Here is a 19702-nt window from a genome sequence, read left to right on the forward strand (position 1 = left end):
AGACCACGAAAAATGAATTTTTCCTTAAAAAATCCAAATGTGTGAATGTGGTGCTTCTTTGTCCTTTTATAATATTCTATGTATGTCTAGCTTTGATAGCTCGGTATGTAGGGCTTCCTGTTCAGTGCACTCAAAGCGAAAAGTTTTTGGTTCAAGCCTGGCATGGGGAGTTGTTTTTCTTTTTCCTGCAAACGATCATTTATTTTGCCCGTTTCGTTTTATGTTCTGATGTAATAAAATTTTGAATTAGATATATTTTGATTCAGTTTGGTTCTCGAGCGAAATCAATTCTAATCTTCTATTCAATAATGTACATGTACAAGTATCATGCAACTATGCATTAAATATTTTGGGTGTTGACTTTTTGTGAAACATTACTATGTTATAGTACCATCTAGGAAAAACGGACATAAATGTTACAATTTCACAAGGTCTTTCAAACTGAATGAAAAAAAACCTATGCACGTGCTTGTAAAATTTGACCAGCTATGTTCAGCAAACCAAATCATGGACATTTAAACCATAAATGTTTCGTACAAATGATTCCTGCAGATCACTCGCCAAATGTGCCCATCTTCTTTTAATGCAAAGATCCATTCCAGTAAATGTGCTATCAAGCCTCTTTTCTTCCATATATTTCACGTCACTCTTGTTGTTATGTACAATATGTAGTGACGACATAAATGAATTTCAAAAGAATTAAACTTTAATTTTTTAATTGATTAGGGGGTTTGATTTCTAAGTCGACTGGTGCATAACAATATATATTCTCTAAACCAACACTAATTTTTCCATATATCCTGATAGATTACAGGACACTATGACGTGTCAGTCAAGTCACTGGAGTACAACAGGGACCAGGACTGTAGTTGTGATTGGGGATGGGGATGTCAAGAGTGTGACGTTTATTTTCAAGTTTGTCTGCAACCTTTAATTCCGACACAAAGGTACATCTCTCTTTCTCTCCCAAGCTTTAGGATATTTATTTCTGAATAAATTTTGGTAACAAAGGTGTTTTTTGTAATTTTTTAAACAAGTGCATTCGGAAGTGGAATGTCTGATTTCACAATCTCGAGGAAATACGAGGATATTTTTGGTATTATATAGGCTAAAGAGATATTGTATATATTGCAAAATATCATGACAGTTAAAAAAATTAATTTAAGGAAAATGTTTGCTTATCTGTTGTGTACTGCATTACGTGATTAGTTCTTTCAGACAGTTGTGTTATGGAAATAATGAAAACCAGCGAGTTCATGACACAAATCACTTTTTATTCGCTAACGCTCTGAGAGACGCAGATTCCTACACATGGAGGTGCATCAAAGAGGTATGTATTTTACAAATAAACAAATTTACAAATTTAATGGATTAAAGTCAAATATATTTTACCCTTCTTATTACTTTTTTGTTGTCAGCCCTCATTTAATATATCAGTCCATGCTTACGACTACGATTCTGTCGGTGGCAATGATGATCTTGGCGTGACAAGCTACGTGTACAGAGGGAATACAACTGAGGGACTGACCGTCACGACAACACCCGGAAATAAGAACTTATCGTGAGAAGAAAATAAAACTGATATTTTTTTGGCTTTATTACTAGGGTCTTCACTTATCAAGAGTCAATAATATTAGATTCCTCCTTGAAATCTTTTATTTTATTTTCTTGTTATATCAATTAATGCTTCAAAGTTTTACCCGAGACACAAGTCATTAAACTGTATTGATAAATGATGCAAAATGGGATTATTCTCACATAATACCTGCTATTGTTTTATAAAATTATATATTCTATGTTTTATAAATAATTATTTTTCTTATCTAGGATAAAAATACAACTTACAGTATCGTTTTCAATTAATAATTCCGCTATGCACTGTGAACAGATAGAAAACGCAAAAAAGACCACACAATCAACATCAATTATTTCAACGACCTTAGAAAATATAGAAATAAATACATTATCAAAATCAACTTCACAACGACCACTCAAGACACCAACGGTTAATACACCAAGAACAACGATTAGTAAACCAACAACAAATACTTTCCCAGAAAGAATGACTAACACACCAGCAATAGCGACAAATAACCCTTCAACAACGAACATTTTATCATCAACAACAATCACTCCACGTACTACATCAACAACAACAACAAGAACGACAGTTTTACCTACAATAACAAGGGCAAGAACAGTCACACTACCGTCAACAAAAACTGGACCAAAAACATCAACCTTTATTAAGGTACATTAAACTTTCATGAACAGCTTATCATTATGTCTAACACTGAAAGGCTTTTTAATACTGATTGTTAGGTCATTTAATAGTGACATACTAAACTGTAAAAAAAAATCTGTTATCTTCCGATAATGACAAAACAGCTCAGGGCGGGTGTGACCGGTCAGCAGGGGATGCTCACTCCTCCATGGCACCTGATCCCACTTCTGATCGTTTGGAGGTCCGAGTTTGCTCTGCTCCTATTTTGTATTGTTTTATGGACATTGTAATGGTAATTAATACCGTTCTTTATCTCCATATTCTCCAAATAGACTTTGAGCACGAATAGTGTTTGTTAGCTCTATATTTGATGTATTATTTTTTAATGAATTAATGATTATTGTTTGAGACATATATTTATATTTAATCCTATGCACTATAAACATTCACACAGAAATTGATGCCTGTAATTGTCGGCGTGTCAGCTGCCGTATTACTAGTTATAATCGGTGTTGTAACGTGTTTGTATTTCACAAAAACAAGGTAATATCTTCAGTAAATATTTTTACTAAATAACACATCTGTCATTTTTCAAAAGATTTAATTTATATATTTTTTATATTTAAAAAAATATATATTTTTATGATTTTTTTTCACAATCCGTCGTATCGATCCTGGAATATAAATCTTACAATTGTTGATGAACTTGAATAAAGGTTTATACATTGTATTCAAATTTTCAATTAAAGGTGAATACGACTCGTAAAGAGCTAAACTTTTGTGTGACCTGCTTATTAGTTTCTTTTAAAAATGTGTCATTAGTAATCAATTATTAATCATATAATATTCCACCCAATTTGTACACGATTTGTGCACCATGTGTAAAACCCTGACTATTTAGGCATAGTGCACGCAAAACACAACACTATTATATAAATAGCATTTACTGCTCTGGTACACTTTTGAGTATAGTGGATTTTTTTTTCAAAAAAGCAAATTTTAATATAGTTTTAGCAAATATCAAAATATGTTCACCACCTCAAGTTCAAAGTTGATTACAAAGAACGGATTTTCCAAATTATTCACTGAAGTTTAAAAAAAAAATCTCATTGCTTAATATTGTACACTTCCTCCTGCAATTTATCTTTTTAACTGATAATTTGGACTTTAAGAATTTAGCTTTGGCAGTTCTCCCACAAACCAAATCTTTGAAAACTTACATTGATTTGTTTTTAATTGTTATGTTAAAAAGATTTGACCCACATTGTCCCCATAAACGTCACTTGTTAACATCATGGAGCATTCAGCAACACAGCTTTATTTATTCTTAAAAAAAGTAAAAGAGAAGATTCTTGAGTAACTGTTACCAGTACTTATACAGTTATTGGATATCATGTCTTAAAAGCAACTGTCGGAATTGCAATGTATACAAACTGTGCCCGAATATTAGCACACCTACATGTACTAGTATTTTGTTTTCATATGAAGCAAAATTTATTCTAAACTTATACATGGGGGAGGAGAAGAATATGAAAATAACGAACAGTACTCAATCTCAACGTCCATTAAACAATATACAAACAAGAGCAGAGCAAACACGGACCTCCAAAACATCAGAGGTGGAATCAGGTGCCATGGAGGAGTGAGCATCCCCTGCCGACCGGTCACACCCGCCGTGTGCTCCTTGTCATGATCAGGAAATATCGGAAAAAATCCGTCGTCAATTCAGTGTATAAATAATGGACTAACAATTGGTATGAAAAACGTCAGTCAGCATTTGACTCAATGATAAATTGTATTTGCTGACAAGGTCAATGTATCGACCATAGAATTTACGAAAAGATGACTTTAAACGAGACTGTTGATATTCTTGTTTCATCAACTTGCTTGTCAATAATTTACCTCGTTTAAGAAATTGTACATACGTAGAGCATGCTCTTGCGTATCGAATCAACTGAGATATATATATTCCGTATGCAGGTGATGAAGGTATGCAATGGCCTTTAATTCGACATGAAGGCGCATTTTAATTACCTACCGTTACCATTTTAATGTCAAAATGTGCTATATTTCATTTATTTTTAAGATCATGGAATATGACGAATCATTATATTTTTACCCGTGAAATATTGCAATTTATTCATTGAATAAAAATGATATCCTGTTACAGTGTGAAAGGACATCAAAATGATTTCCTGTCACAGTGTGACTAATATCAGAAATGCGGGAAAACCCTCGATATTTCCCTTCCCATCACAAAGATGTTGTAAAAAAATTCTTCCTTGACCTAATATAAGATAAAATAAACCCTTCTGACAACGAATAAAACTGTCAAAATTACCAAAAATATGTTGCTAAATCCATGTTTATGGTGTTTTCACCTTTTTAAATAATGTAATAAACAGAAAATTCAATTATTTGTAGCCGAATATAGTATATTTTCACTCGTGCTTTGCACTCGTGAAAATATCCAAAATTCTGTCCCACACGTGAAAATATTTCCATATTTAACACAAAACATTGAATATCCTCTATATATGCCCAATATCTTTGTTTTGTTTAACTCGAAAAATGAATTAAAACAATGATTTATATTTTTCTTTGATCAATGAATATCTAATGTGCTTAATGTGTATCTAAACTTTGAAATTAAAGTTTCAAAATTTCCTGTACGTTATAGAGCCTGAGGAGCAGGTGAGTCTCAAAATCAGTTGTACGACCCGTAATCTAATAGATATTTTGTTCACATGATATTGCAGGGCAGTGAGTCTAATCGTATAATTGTGAAATGCAGGTACTTTATTATCTTCTTAATTATTTTAAAATGCTTTGAAATTCACACATACATGATACTAAGTTTTATTTAAAATATTATGAATATCTGAATCATATGTATGTAAAAAAAATTAGTAGCCCTAGTATTAGTTTGAATGTTAAAAGAATTGTAATCGTAAAACTTTTAAGGAGACAGATACCGACTAATTTCAGACAAGTCTTATCAAAGTCTTATCAAGTCTTATAAGATATATCTATCTCTTCTAAAGTGTCTCAAAAACTAAGACAAATAAAGTACGATACAAATTTGTATGATCGACCAAGAATCACCCATAATGATAGAAGATAAAGCCATATATACTTGTTACAGTTCCGGCGTCTGTCTGTCTGTCTGTCTGTTGTCTGTCATGTATCATGTGAAGTGTGCTGTCTGTAAACTTTTTACTACCGGTATTTTCTCTAGAACTACTAGGGTACATGTATTTTTCTACTGAACTAAAGGGGATATTTTTCAGAATCAATCCCTCTTTTAAGGGAAGAAATTAGGAAATAATAAAAAAATCAATACTTTCCTAAAATTTCTCTCAAGAAACTATAGTATCCATGGATTTGGCTAGAAAATATAAAACATTAAATTTTATTTATCATTAACTCAAATGCTGACGGACTTTTTATATTGATTGTTAGACCATTATTTACACACTATATTGTCGTTGTCGGTAGGGGATGCTTACTCCTCCATTGCACTAGATCCCACCTCTGATGTTTTGGAGATCTGTGTTTGCTCAGATCCTATTTTGTTATGTTTAATTGACTTTTGAGCTTGGATACTGTATGTCATCTCTTATTGAGGGCAATTTGAATTTAAGTCTATTCAAATCAGCCAGTATTGTTTAATTATGTTGCATTCTACAACGAAAAAGATAATAGTGATTTTCAATTGATTTTTATTAGATATACCTTAACTTTTCAGATTTGTTCAAAAACGAAGGCAAATATCAGATATAAAAACAAGTGTTTCCAAATTCTGAACAATTTTTATCATTTTTATCTCTTCAGGGGATTTTAAGAAGCTAGAGCAAACAAAGTACACTTTAAGATGAGATTTATTAAAAATTTGTTGTTCTTGGGGAGGTGGCTGTCGATGAGAGTTGAGTTTGAGTTCAGAAGAAAAATAATTATATAAAGATGAACACATGGATATTGGTCGTGGTTTTCTTCCTTGGGAATGTCTCTCTGGTAAATATTAGGATGTTATTAGCATATGGGATTAATGTAAAACAGTAACTGTAACTATTTGGATATTTTCTCGATGAATCTACATTCAAATACAATTCGATATTTAAAAAAAAATGAACTTGAAAATTGTAAAGTGTTAAGAAAAAACATTGTTAATAATGGACAAAATCCATATGAAACAAGTCTACAAGCTAAAATATAAATCTGTTTACGTTTTTTCCTAGAAGCATAATCATAGATAAATTGCATGTTATTTTTCGATCCCATTCAATAAATTGATCATGTTAAAATGATTACATCAAATTAGATATGTTGTGCACTTGTATAAAAAAATATGGAAATTAATTGATAAAAACTTCCTTTTCGGTTTCTACGCTAAATTTGTAACAAACTGCAGTTTTCAGGTAGTCCTTGTTGTCATCTTTTTGAAAAAGTCTTTTTTAAAACAGTATTAACCTCAATGACAATATCTTTTTCAAGATTTTCAAAATTTCTTTGCGAATACAGGCGAAAACATATTTTATTCGATGATTTTGTGACAAAATAAAACTAATTAACTGCTCCTTTTATTGCATTACTTATTGAACAACCCTCGTGTAATCACCCCTCGGATGTCCAGGTTCTAGCATGGTTCTTCTGTAGTGTCATTCTGAGGTTGCCATGATTTTCTCCTTACAAATAAGATATTTTGATTGAGTGAAATCCAAGTCGACTAATGCATGATATATATTTTCATATCATTACTATCCTTGTCACTGTTTATAGGCCTTTCAACTGCCGCTAGGGGTCTGTGTTATGAACGATAACTCACTGCTGAAACTTGTTTAAAGCAGGCTCGTGGTATCTAACTGTTTACACGCAAGGCAGTTTTTAGCATTTCCCAAGTGTTTCTTTGCTCTCAGTAGAATCCAGTGGTTTTCAAATTTAGCATCAATGTTAAACTTATTTACTGTTTAGTTGCGGACACCGGTTTACTACATATAATTAAAATTTTTAATTAAAATAAAAAGTGAAATATACCCTCCTTCTCAGTTCTAACCTTATTAAATTTTTATACTCGGTCGTTCCCCTTCGTGGTCAGTAACACAAATAAGATGATCAATTGTTGCATTTACTTTGAATATATATATATTTACACAAGAAGCGAAAAAGTGAGCACACAAAAAACATGACATTAAATTTCTTCTTCATAATAATCGTCAAAGAGAGTTAAAACTATTGAATATAGTCTGTTCCCCATTCATTTGACCCTGTTATTTCAGGTAAAGTGAAGGCATTCTCTTTCTCTTGGTCAACATTTTTGTGTACAAAACAATGTAAGGAACCCTTTTGTGTACATAACAATACCAATGCTGAAGCAGCCTATATGTCATTCCTAAGTTACCTGTCCTTAAAACACAACATCGGAAAAGTCAATTATAAATGATTAAACTTTTTAATGATGTAATTAAAGTATGCATAAGTTATTATCTTTTTAAATAATTTCATGTACCTATAAATCTATCTATACAATGTTTTTTACCATATATGCAACTTGAAAAATTAGCTGAAAGGCCTACTGTTTATTGACAGGTTACGGGAAACTATGACGTGTCGTTAAAGTTACTGGAGTATAACAGAGACCCGGACTGTAGTTGTGATAATCAGATGTTTTGGAAATGCGGCGAATGTGACGTTTATTTTCAAGTTTGTCTGCAACCTTTACTACCTACACAAGGGTTTGTCACTCTATATCTCTCAAACGTTTTAAAGGTACTTGGACACAGATTTGAAGTCAATATTTTCTCTATAATATTACAACTTATATAGTTTAATAGCAATTCACACAAAAATTAATTAAAAATCTTATTTCATTTGAAAGTTATTAAAACTTGAAATTTTTTGGCGGGTTTGATTGACACATCCTTGCACTTTCACAAATTTTAAACTTATTCTTAATCCTTGGGGAAAGTGGCAATCTTGTAGTGTATTAATTAGAAATATTAAAACTTTTATCCAGAAAAATAATTTTATTCAGAGAAGATATGTTAGAAAGCAAAATTCATTCACAAGTATCGTCGTTCCGAACTAAGAGTTGCATACAGAGTTTTGAAAATCGAGCAAACTCGTGTTATGTACACAGTTTTTGTAAATAGGGCAAAAGTTCTGTTATTGTTTATGTTTACAATTTACCGGGTGCGTTCAGTCGTCACGTCACAGTCTGCTTACCACAACTGCAAGGACTGCCAATATTTTGTGAGTTTGTTTTGCTTTCAAACATGTCTACTCTCAATTTTCTGCATTATAGTATTAATATTTTTCATTTATACACAACGAGATTGCCACTTTTCCTAAGGATTAGGAATACAATTAATTTGTGAAAGTGCAAGGATGTGTCAATCAAACCCGCCAAAAATTTGAAATTTTAATATCTTTTATATGAAATAAGATTTTTAATTAATATTTGTGTAAAATGCTATTCAAATATATAAGTCGTAATATTATAGAGAAAATATTGACTTCAAATCTGTGTCCAAGTACCTTTAAGGAAGGTCCACACTTTTACGGATCCGGTTTTGATTTTCCACACCAATATAAAATTCTAATTATCAATTATCTGTTGAAAAAATCTTTTTGGATGATTGAAAATAGTTTACCAATTATGTATTTGTTTATTATGATGTCACTGAGCATACAAAGCATTCAATATCGTTATTTATGGAAATTTTAACACTTTGTACTCTATCCATAGGAACTATGTGTCATTTATTACATACACAGACACAAAATTCTTTATTGCCTTTATGGACCTAATGGTTTTTATTTTTTTTAACAAACTAACTTGAGATCTATTTTGAATTCTTTTAAAGCCTATATCATCTTTTTGAATTTTACTTTTCTAAAACTTTTGCAAAGAATGATTGAAAAATTGATATTTCAAATATGGGGGTATACGTGTTCAAAAGGTTGTATTGTTAAATTTATCTGGTTATGCATAATTAACTATTTTTTGTAAACCTTAGATATAATTCTTGATAGTTTTAAAGAAAAAATGAAACATAAACAGTTTTTAATTTTGAGAAATATTAAAAATAAAGAATATTTAAGATTTTTAACTGAAAGACGTGGACAGATTCAACATCAATTTGTTAATGTTTTTCGAGAAAGATTTCCAATTATTCTCTTGGCAAATGAATATTTTTGATTTTCATAAGTTTTAAAATAAATTTAATGTGATTTGGTGCCTAACTAAATATAATATGATGTCCCACTTCTTTAAGATCAAATTTGGCTGTGGAAGTTTTAGAGGTATATACTCTGAAACGTGTTGTATGAAAATTCACCTGCAAAGATATGTCTTTTATGGGTGTTTAATTAGTTTATGGCTTATTTAAGCTATTCAAATTTAAAGAATTATTGGTTTGACAGAACATTTTGAAAGTACAGACCAACCTTAAGATATTAATTTAGTTCAAATATACATTTTGAGTAACTAAATGACATTTCAATTATTTAAACATTAAATATTTCACATGCAAATGAAAGAAAATGATTTTTGCACGAAAAAATGTGGATTGATAATACAGATAAAATATGTTACATACAAAAGATTACAAAATAGTAAATTAAAATCAAATGACTACTACCTTTTTTCAGACAAATGTGCTTCGGAAATGATAAAAACCAACGAGTTAATGACACGCATCACTTTTTATACGCTAACGCCCTAAGAGGTGCTGATTCTTACACGTGGAGGAATATTATAGGGCAGGTAAAATTCTACACTTTAAAACATAATTACAAATGAATACATAGCAATTGTCTGCATAATTATTTACGTTTCAAAATATTTTTGAAAGTTTTTTTTATATTTATATAGATATTTATGTGAATATTCACAAAACACTACTTATTACAATTGGAAAATAGGCTAGATATTTTCTAAGAAAAAACTTGTACTTTTCATTATAGAAATCAAAGTAAAGCGGTGAAGCGAAAGTTCATCACAGGCACCTGAAGTATGGAAAATACCCCCCCCCATTTTTTTTAATGAATAAAATGTACTTTTTCTACTTTTTCTACCGTTTAAAGAATGGCCCTATTCGGTATAATAAAGGACCATTCTTTAAACGTGAGAAAAAGTACAATCTGCTTGCATGTAACGACATATAGATGTGTTTGACGGGAAAATTTTATATTTTCGAGGTATTATACACTCTTACATTTTTTTTTTCATTAAGAAAGGGGGGGGGGGTTATTAACGAACCATACTTCAGGTGCCTGTGAGTTAATCACTCGTATCATGGAATATAATATCAAAAATTCACGCCAATTTTTTTTTCTGTTTCCTCGGGGATAGTGAACATAGGTTTACACACGGGCACTGGAAGTTAATGTAAATATATAGTATGTACATGTATAAAAAAAAAAAGAAGAAGGGTAGGACATTCTTTTTTAGGCAAATTCGGATTTGGGGTATTGTGGGCCTTTCTCAGAAGACTTGACGCGATTAATCGTTCACACATAACTTACTATCAATATATGTACCGTTTCGTTCCGCTCCAATACCGTTCCTTTGAAGAAAAGGATGTGTTTATACCTCCAAGTGGCGAAGAATTTCGCTATGCTGCCTTACTTCTCTTTTATCCGCACTGAATAAAAAGGTAAGTTTTGATTGGTCAATGTTTACACATTTGAATGTACGCTTCATGTCTATCGAGCTGGAAAAAAAATATTAAATTTTATTGTATTATTGACCAATCAATACTTACATTTTTATTTAGTGCGAATAAAAGGGAAGTAAGGCAGCATAGCGAAATTCTTAGCCATGTGGAAGTATAAACACATCTTTTCCTTCGAAGGAACGGCATTGGAGCGGAACGAAAGGGTACATATATTAATAGTAAGTTATATGTGAACGATTAATCGCGTCAAGTCTTCTGAGAAAGGCCAACAATACCCCAAACCCTAATTTGCCTAAAAAAGAGTGTCCTACCCTTCTTTTTTTTTTTATACATGCTCATACTATATATTTACATTAACTTCTAGTGCCCGTGGGTTTACAGAAAAAAACATAAATGGTATTTTTCAATTGAAACAAAGAAAAAGATTTTAGATATATTCTGAATCTATACATTGAATTATAAATTTTCTATGCAGAAAGATTTAGTGGTCATTTATCCGCTTCCATACTTATTTGAAAATTTTGTATTTAACAATGGAATTGATTTTAAAACCCTATTATTCTTTTTTATTTTATTCTGTATAAAAATTCGCCTTTTCCACTCGGTAAGCAGAGTTTTGACGCTGTTTACGGAGATGAAAGAAAATAAAAAGCCAAACATGTGTAGTATTTGGTATTTGATATACTTCATGTAATTCAGAGCTGTATATCTTGCAATTACTGTTAGAAATTAATCACAGAAACAAGTAAACAAGTACCAGTGATAGTCGTTTTACTATGCACCTCGCCACACCGACGACCAAGCACCCTTATTAAAAGATTTGAAAAAAGAATTTAACTTTTTGTCGGTGATTCAAATTAAAAAACCAATTTCTAATGAACTATTCTTCGTCTTTATAATAGGATTAAATGACCAAAATGCAAATAATATTGAATTAGATGGTTGAGAGTTGGCGCTCATAGTACTTTTTATTCCCTTTCTTTTTAACCATATTTGTGCACAGCCCTCCTTTCAAATATCAATCCATGCTTATGACCACGATGCTTTCGGTGACAATGATGATCTTGGCGTGACAAGCTACGTGTACAGAGGGAATACAAATACAGGATTGATTGTCACCACAAGACCTGGGAGTAAAAATTTACGGTAAATTCTCTTTGTTTCGAAAATATGTTTTTAAAAAGCTAACGGGTGTCAGTCATTCAGATCCATACATTTTTTTTGAAAAAAATTATATGTAATTTCGTGAAATGATTTAAGGAGCATTCTCGAGTTTAATAAGTTTATTTTTTTTTTCTTTATCTAGGATAAAATTGGAACTAATGACGTCGTGCTCTGCAAATTATTTTGGTGTTTGGTGTGATCAGAAACGAGAAACAACAATGACAACTACAGCGACATTAAGAGCTACAAGAACAACAACCCCTACTAAACCAACAACAACGATCACTACCCAAATGAAAACAGCGTCGAACTCTAAACTAACACCAATAACTACCAGTACGCTAAAACCAACAATAACACCAAAAGCAACAACAACGAATACACAAAAACCAACAACAACCAGTACACAAAAACCAACAACAACAACCAGTACAACAAAACCATCAATAACAACCAGTACACAAAAACCAACAACAACAACCAGTACAACAAAACCATCAATAACAACCAGTACACAAAAACCAACAACAACAACCAGTACACAAAAACCAAAAACAACAACCAGAGCACAAAAACCAACAACAACAACCAGTACACAAAAACCAACAACAACAACCATACCACAAACAACAACAACTACCACACCAAAACCATCAACAACAACCAGTTCACAAAATCCAACAACAACAACCAGTACACAAAAACCAAAAACAACAACCAGAGCACAAAAACCATCAACAACAACAACTACACCACAACCAACAATAACGACAAGTAGTACACAAAAACCAATAACAACAACCAGTACAACAAAACCAACAACAACAACCAGTACACAAAAACCAAAAACAACAACCAGACCACAAAAACCAACAATAACAACCAGTACGCTAAAACCAACAATAACACCAGAAGCAACAACAACTGGTACACGAAAAACAAGAACAACAACAACCAGTACACCTAAACCAACAATAACAACCAGTACCCTAATACCAATAATTACACCAAAAGCAACAACAACGAGTACACAAAAACCATCAATAACAACCAGTACACATAATCCAACAACAACAACCAGTACACAAAAACCAAAAACAACAACCAGAGCACAAAAACCAACAACAACAACAACTACACCACAACCAACAATAACAACAAGTACACAAAAACCAATAACAACAACCAGTACAACAAAACCAACAACAACAACCAGTACAACAAAACCAACAACAACAACCAGTACAAAAAAACCAACAACAACAACCAGTACACAAAAACCAACAATAACACCAGAAGCAACAACAACTGGTACACAAAAAACAACAACAACCAGTACACCTAAACCAACAATAACAATCAGTACGCTAATACCAACAATTACACCAAAAGCAACAACAACGAGTACAAAAAAACAAAAAACAATAACCAGTACACAAAAACCAACAACAACAACCAGTACACCAAACCCAACAAAAACACCAAAACCAACAACAACAACCAGTACACAAAAAACAAAAACAACAACAACAACCAGTACACAAAAAACAAAAACAACAACCAGAGCACAAAAACCAATAACAACAACCAGTACAACAAAACCAATAACAACAACAAGTACACCAAAACCAATAACAACAACCAGTACACCAAAACCAATAACAACAACCAGTACACCAAAATCAACAGCAACAACAACAAGTACACCAAAATCAACAGCAACAACAACTAGAACGCTAAAACCGCCAATAACACCGAAAGCAACAACAAGGATAATCACGACATCATCAATGACCAGACAAGCAAATCCGTCAACAAACCGACCTTGGAGTCATGGCAATATCAGTATAATCATGTTTTTCCTCTCCATGAATTAAAATTAGGTTATTACATTATTTAGTTTAAAAACAAATATGTGGAAAAATATGAAAGTTTGCATGGATATTTTTAAAGTATTAAAATATTTTTAATGTACATGAGCATGATTAAAATTTCGAATGCAAAACAATCATTTTATGTTTATTTTAAATTTTCATTACTCCATCAAAGTAATACCATTTGTCTAAAGCATGAAATATGAGTACTGTCTTTATATATAAAGTATCTGTAAGGATAAGTATATGATCACAATTTTACAGCAATCTAGGTTATAACTTAAGCACTTAAGGGGCTGGGACAACGATTTATGAGCTTTCTATACTCTACACACTAAAGAGTTCGGTTTTTGTGGCATTTTTATGAAGATAGAGTAATCTGCCCTTTGATTTTGAATTCAAGGAATTGAAATTGATAGTTTATTAATTAATTTGTGATCAAATCTAGCATTTACAGCATTGTAATAGGCTATGATAAATAGATTGAAACCTTCACTTGCAGGCATTTTGCCCATTTAAGTGAGGAAGAGTTGTTTTTAATCACATTAGTTCATTGTCTTTTCTTTTGGCGAATGCAAAGTATATATCCTATGTTAAAAATGCAATATTCAGTAGATAAGTTCAGCATTTTTCACTAGGCGGATGTGACCTGTCGGCAGGAGATGTTGACTCCTCCATGGACCTTGATCCCACCTCTGATGTTTTGAAGGTCCGTGTTTCATCTGCTCCTATTCTGTATTGTTCATGGACTTTGATATTGAATAATGTTCTTTTCTTTATATATCCTTCACTAATTAACAGCCAAAAATAAGTTTTAAAAAAATGCGGCATGTTCCAAACTTTGGCAAAATTTGAAAAATGTCTCAAAACTTCTTATAAATCTAGAGATGATTATTTGATTGCTTTTGAAATGAATTTATTTAGTAAATGGAAATATATAAATATGTACAAAATACAGTAAAACCATACGGTAATATGGTAATGAATGTTATTTTTCCGTGGGATTTTTACATATAGTTCACTGGCGTCGGAACAACAATCTACAACTGAATATTATGATTTTAATGTCATATATTACATAATTAGGGGCCCAAAGGGGCCACAATGCTAAATCTTTGACGCTTTATATCTCGAAAGCGAGAAATATTTTGACAAGTAATATTGAACAAAAGATGTTCAAAATCATGTTCTGAACAATATGCAACCTTCCATTTTTCGCTAAACGTCCCCATTAGGGAGTTGAAGGGTTGGCCCCTAAATATTTCTTATGCAAATAACTCGAAACGAAAAAGAATCTCCGAATGGTTTTTGAACAAAAAGTGTTCAAAATCCCAAGAGCTTCAAGATGAAATCAAGAAAAAGGGCTGGGCACTCAGATTAGGGGCCAAAAGGGGCTAAAAGTCTTTTTCCGATAACTCTTTAACAGTCAATATTTTGTGATACATTACTGAAGCAAAAATGTTTATCTCAACAATCTACAACTGTATATTATGATTTTAATGTCATATATTACATAATTAGGGGCCAAAGGGGCCAGAAGGCTAAATCTTTGACGCTTTATATCTTGAAAGTGAGAAATATTTTGACAAGTTATATTGAACAAAAGATGTTCAAAATCATGTTCTGAACAATATGCAACCTTCCATTTTTCGCTAAACGTCCCCATTAGGGAGTTGAAGGGTTGGCCCCTAAATATTTCTTATGCAAATAACTCGAAAACGAAAAAGAATCTCTGAATAGTTGTTGAACAAAAAGTGTTTAAAATCCCAAGAGCTTCAAAATGAGATCAAGAAAAAGGGGCTGGGCAGTGAAATTAGGGGCCAAAAGGGGCTAAAAGTCTTTTTTCGATTACTCTTTAACAGGTAATATTTTGTGATACATTACTGAAGCAAAAATGTTTATCTCATCAATCTACAACTGTGTATTATGATTTTAATGTCGTATATTACATAATTAGGGGTCAAAAGGGGCCAGAATGCTAAATCTTTGACGCTTTATATCTGGAAAATCTGAAATATATTGGTAAGTAATATTGAACAAAAGATGTTCAAAATAATGTTCTGAACAATATGCAACCTTTCATTTTTCGCTAACGTCCCCATTAAGGAGTTGAAGGGCTGGCCCCTAAATATTTCTTATGCGAATAACTCAAAAACGAAAAGGAATCTCTGAATAATCGTTGAACAAAAAGTCATCAAAATCATGAGAGCTTTCAGATGATATGAAGAAAAAGGGCTGATCCCTAATGTTTGGGGCCGTGAGGAGCCAAAAGTCGATTTCAACGGAAGACCCTTCTATTATTCTTCGGTTTCTTTTTCACTTTTATTAAGGTCTTCCGTCTTCAGCGGAAGACCTTCTTCTTATTCTTAGGTTTCTTTTCCACTTTTATTATTCTTTTTTTTCTTACCGATTTTGTGCACGCGATTTCTCAAAAACGGCTCGATGGATTTCCATGAAACTTTCAGGACTTATTTTACATTACTTGAACCTTATGCATTTTTTTCCGATTCGATGACGTCACTTCCGGTTTGGAGATATTGCCGATTTTATGATTTTTGAAAGGTCAGTTTGTCCGCAGACTTTCTCAATAATGGCTCAAGATAGAAACATGAAACTTTCAGGTATGATAACCCAAAGTCTGTAGATATGTATAACGTATTTCATTTTAATCGGAAGTGCCGCACGTCGGCGCTCGCTATGGTCCGAAAATAGTCGTATCGCGAATTTCAAAATTTTTAACACTTTTTCTACGAAATCTTTTTACCTTGAAATATTTTGTGAATACATATAGAACAAAAGAAGTGTAGAATTCCAAGATCTTTCAAATAATATCTCGGAAAAAGGGCTAGCCCCTAAAATTAGGGGCTCACAGGGGCCGAACGATTTTTCTTTATATCTCAAAAAGTATTGAGAATTTGTAATACATCAAAGAAGCAAAGTTGTTCAAAATGTCAAGCTTTATCTAATGGTTTCGTCAAAATACGTCCAGCGACGTCACTTCCGGTCAAACCGGAAGTGTTCCAAAATTGAATATTTTTGCCGTTTTTGACAGGTTTGGGGGTTACAAATGTCACTGGAAGTTTAAAACGTAATTTTCCGTCCGTCGACGTCACTCCCGGTCAAACCGGAAGTAGCCTGAAATAGCTTCTTTTGAAGGTTTTGATGCACAATTGAAATTATAAAGTCACTGGAGACTACTGAGCTCATTGCTTTCTTTGTTGACGTCACTTCCGGTACTTCCGGTCAAAACCGGACGGAAGACCTTCTCGTTGCTTTGCAACGAGCTCGGCTCTAGTTATTATTATTATTATTAAGGTCTTCCGTCTTCAGCGGAAGACCTTCTTGTTATTCGTTTGTTTCTTTTCCACTGTTTTTCTTATTATTTTTTTTCTCTCCGATTTTGTGCACACGATTTCTCAAAAACGGTTGGTTATATTTTTATGAAACTTTCAGGTCTGATAGAACATAAAAGAAACTTGATGCATTTTTTTTCGTTTTGATGACGTCACTTCCGGTTCGAAGATTTTCGCAATTTTGTGATTTTTAAGGCTCATTTTGTCCGTCGCTCTTCTTAAAAACCGCTCACCACAGCAAGATGAAACCTTTTCTGGAAGATAGAGCAACAAATGTAGATTTGCATTGTGTTGTTAACTTTTACCGGAAGTACTGCACGTTAACGCTTGGTATGGTCTGAAAAAAGTCATATTGAGCGTTTCAAAATTTCTTACACTTTTTCTATTATATCGTTTTACTTGTAAATATTTTGTTAAAACATATAGAACAAAAATTGTGAAGAATTCTAAGATCTTTCAAATGATATCTCGAAAAAAGGGCTGACCCCTAAAATTAGGGATCTAAAGGGGCCAAAAGTTTTTACTTGATATCTCGAAAAGTATTGAGAATTTGTAATACTTCAAAGAAGCAAAGTTGTTTAAAATGACCAGCTTAATCTACTTGAGTCGTCAAAATACGTCCGGCGTCGTCACTTCCGGCCAAACCAGAAGTAGTCAAAAACGCAGGTTTTCGCCGTTCTTGTCAAGTTTTTTGGGTAACATATGTCTCTGGGAGCATAAAAATTAATTTTCCGTGCGTCGTCGTCACTTTCGGTTAAACCGGAAGTAGCAAAAATTCCGTATTTTTTGCATTAATTAACATAGGTTTAGAGGATTCAAACCATTTAGGGCGTCATTTCTCATTTTTGTTGAAAATGAAAGCTACTTCCGGTGAAACAGGACGGAAGACCTAATCGTTGCTTTGCAACGAGCTTTGCTCTAGTTATTATTATTATTTTTCTATTTTTTCCTTACCGATTTTGTGCAGAAGATTTCTTAGAGATGGCTCGATCGATTTCGTTCAAATTTTCAGAGTTTATGTGTTCCTATCTGAAGTTTGTACCGGCACTTCGATTTTGAAAAAATCACTTCCGGTCGGAAGTTATCGCCCTTTGATCAAAATTTAGATGACCTTCATGTCTGTGATGGAAATCAAAAACGGCTCAAGATAGAATGTTGAAAATTTCAGGGATGATAGAGGACATGTTGCCATATTGCACCTGGGTCAGGATATTTTCCGGAAGTGCCTAGTATGGAAGCTCGGTAGGGGTCAAAATTTAGGACACGAATCATGACTGATTTTTGAGACATTTTGCATTGTATCTTTTTAAGTATAATTATTTTGTTAAAACATAATGAGCAATATTTGTGCAGAACTACAAGATCTTTCATATGATATCAAGAAAAAAGTGCTGACTCATCACATTAAGGGCTGAAAGGGGCCAAAACTCTTTATCCAATAACTTTCTAGCAGTCAATATTTTGTTATACATTATTGATGCAAAAATGTTTATCTCAACAATCTTCAACTATATATTATGATTTTTATGTTGTATGGTACATAATTAGGGGCCAAAAGGGGCCAGAATGCTAAATCTTCGATGCTTTATATCTCGAAAGAGAGAAATATTTTGATAAGTAATATTGAACAAAAGATGTTCAAAATAATGTTCTGAACAATATGCTACCTTTCATTTTTCGCTATACGTCCCCGTTAGGGAGTTGAAGGGTTGGCCCCTAAATATTTCTTTTGCAAATAACTCGAAAATGAAAAAGAATCTCTGAATAGTTGTTGAACAAAAAGTGTTCAAAATCATTAGAGCTTTAAAATGAAATTAAGAAAAAGGGGCTGGGCACTCAAATTAGTGGCCAAGAGGGGCCAAAAGGCTTTAATCGATAACTCTTTATCAGTTAATATTTTGTAATACATTACTGAAGCAAAGATGTTTAACTCAACCATTAACAACTATATATTATGATTTTTATGTCGTATGGTACATAATTAGGGGCCACAAGGGGCCAGAATGCCAAATATTCGACGCTTTATATCTCGAAAGTGAGAGATATTTTGATACCTTATATTGAACAAAAGATGTCCAAAATCATGTTCTGAACAATATGCAACCTTTCATTTTTCGCTAAACGTGACCATTAAGGAGTTGAAGGGTTGGCCTCTAAATATTACTCATGCAAATAACTCGAAAACGAAAAAGAATCTCTGAATAGTTGTTTATCTCATCTTATCAAGAATCGGACGGAAGACCCACTCGTTGCTCGCAACGAGATCGTATCTAGTTATTAGGGTCTTCCGTCTCCAGCGGAAGACCCTTCTATTATTCTATTGTTTCTTTTTAGGGTCTTCCGTCTTCAGCGGAAGACCCTTCTATTATTCTTCGGTTTCTTTTTTACCTTTATTAAGGTCTTCCGTCT

At 32.7% G+C, this 19702-nt stretch overlaps 1 protein-coding gene across 1 annotated transcript; it reads left to right on the top strand.

Annotated features, from left to right (window-relative positions):
* The first annotated feature begins 820 nt into the window (after positions 1–820).
* LOC134236329 (mucin-2-like) lies at positions 821–13943 on the top strand. The gene is made up of 6 exons (XM_062718499.1): positions 821–915; positions 1219–1330; positions 1419–1561; positions 1828–2251; positions 11906–12048; positions 12209–13943. Exons 1-6 carry the CDS (start codon positions 821–823, stop codon positions 13941–13943), a joined length of 2652 nt encoding a protein of 883 aa, XP_062574483.1.
* Positions 13944–19702: the final 5759 nt, after the last annotated feature.

The sequence above is a fragment of the Saccostrea cucullata genome, unplaced genomic scaffold (assembly GCF_032062105.1).
Source record: "Saccostrea cucullata isolate Sc308-1 unplaced genomic scaffold, CSIRO_AGI_Scuc_v1 ctg3411, whole genome shotgun sequence".
Classification (NCBI taxonomy): domain Eukaryota; kingdom Metazoa; phylum Mollusca; class Bivalvia; order Ostreida; family Ostreidae; genus Saccostrea; species Saccostrea cuccullata.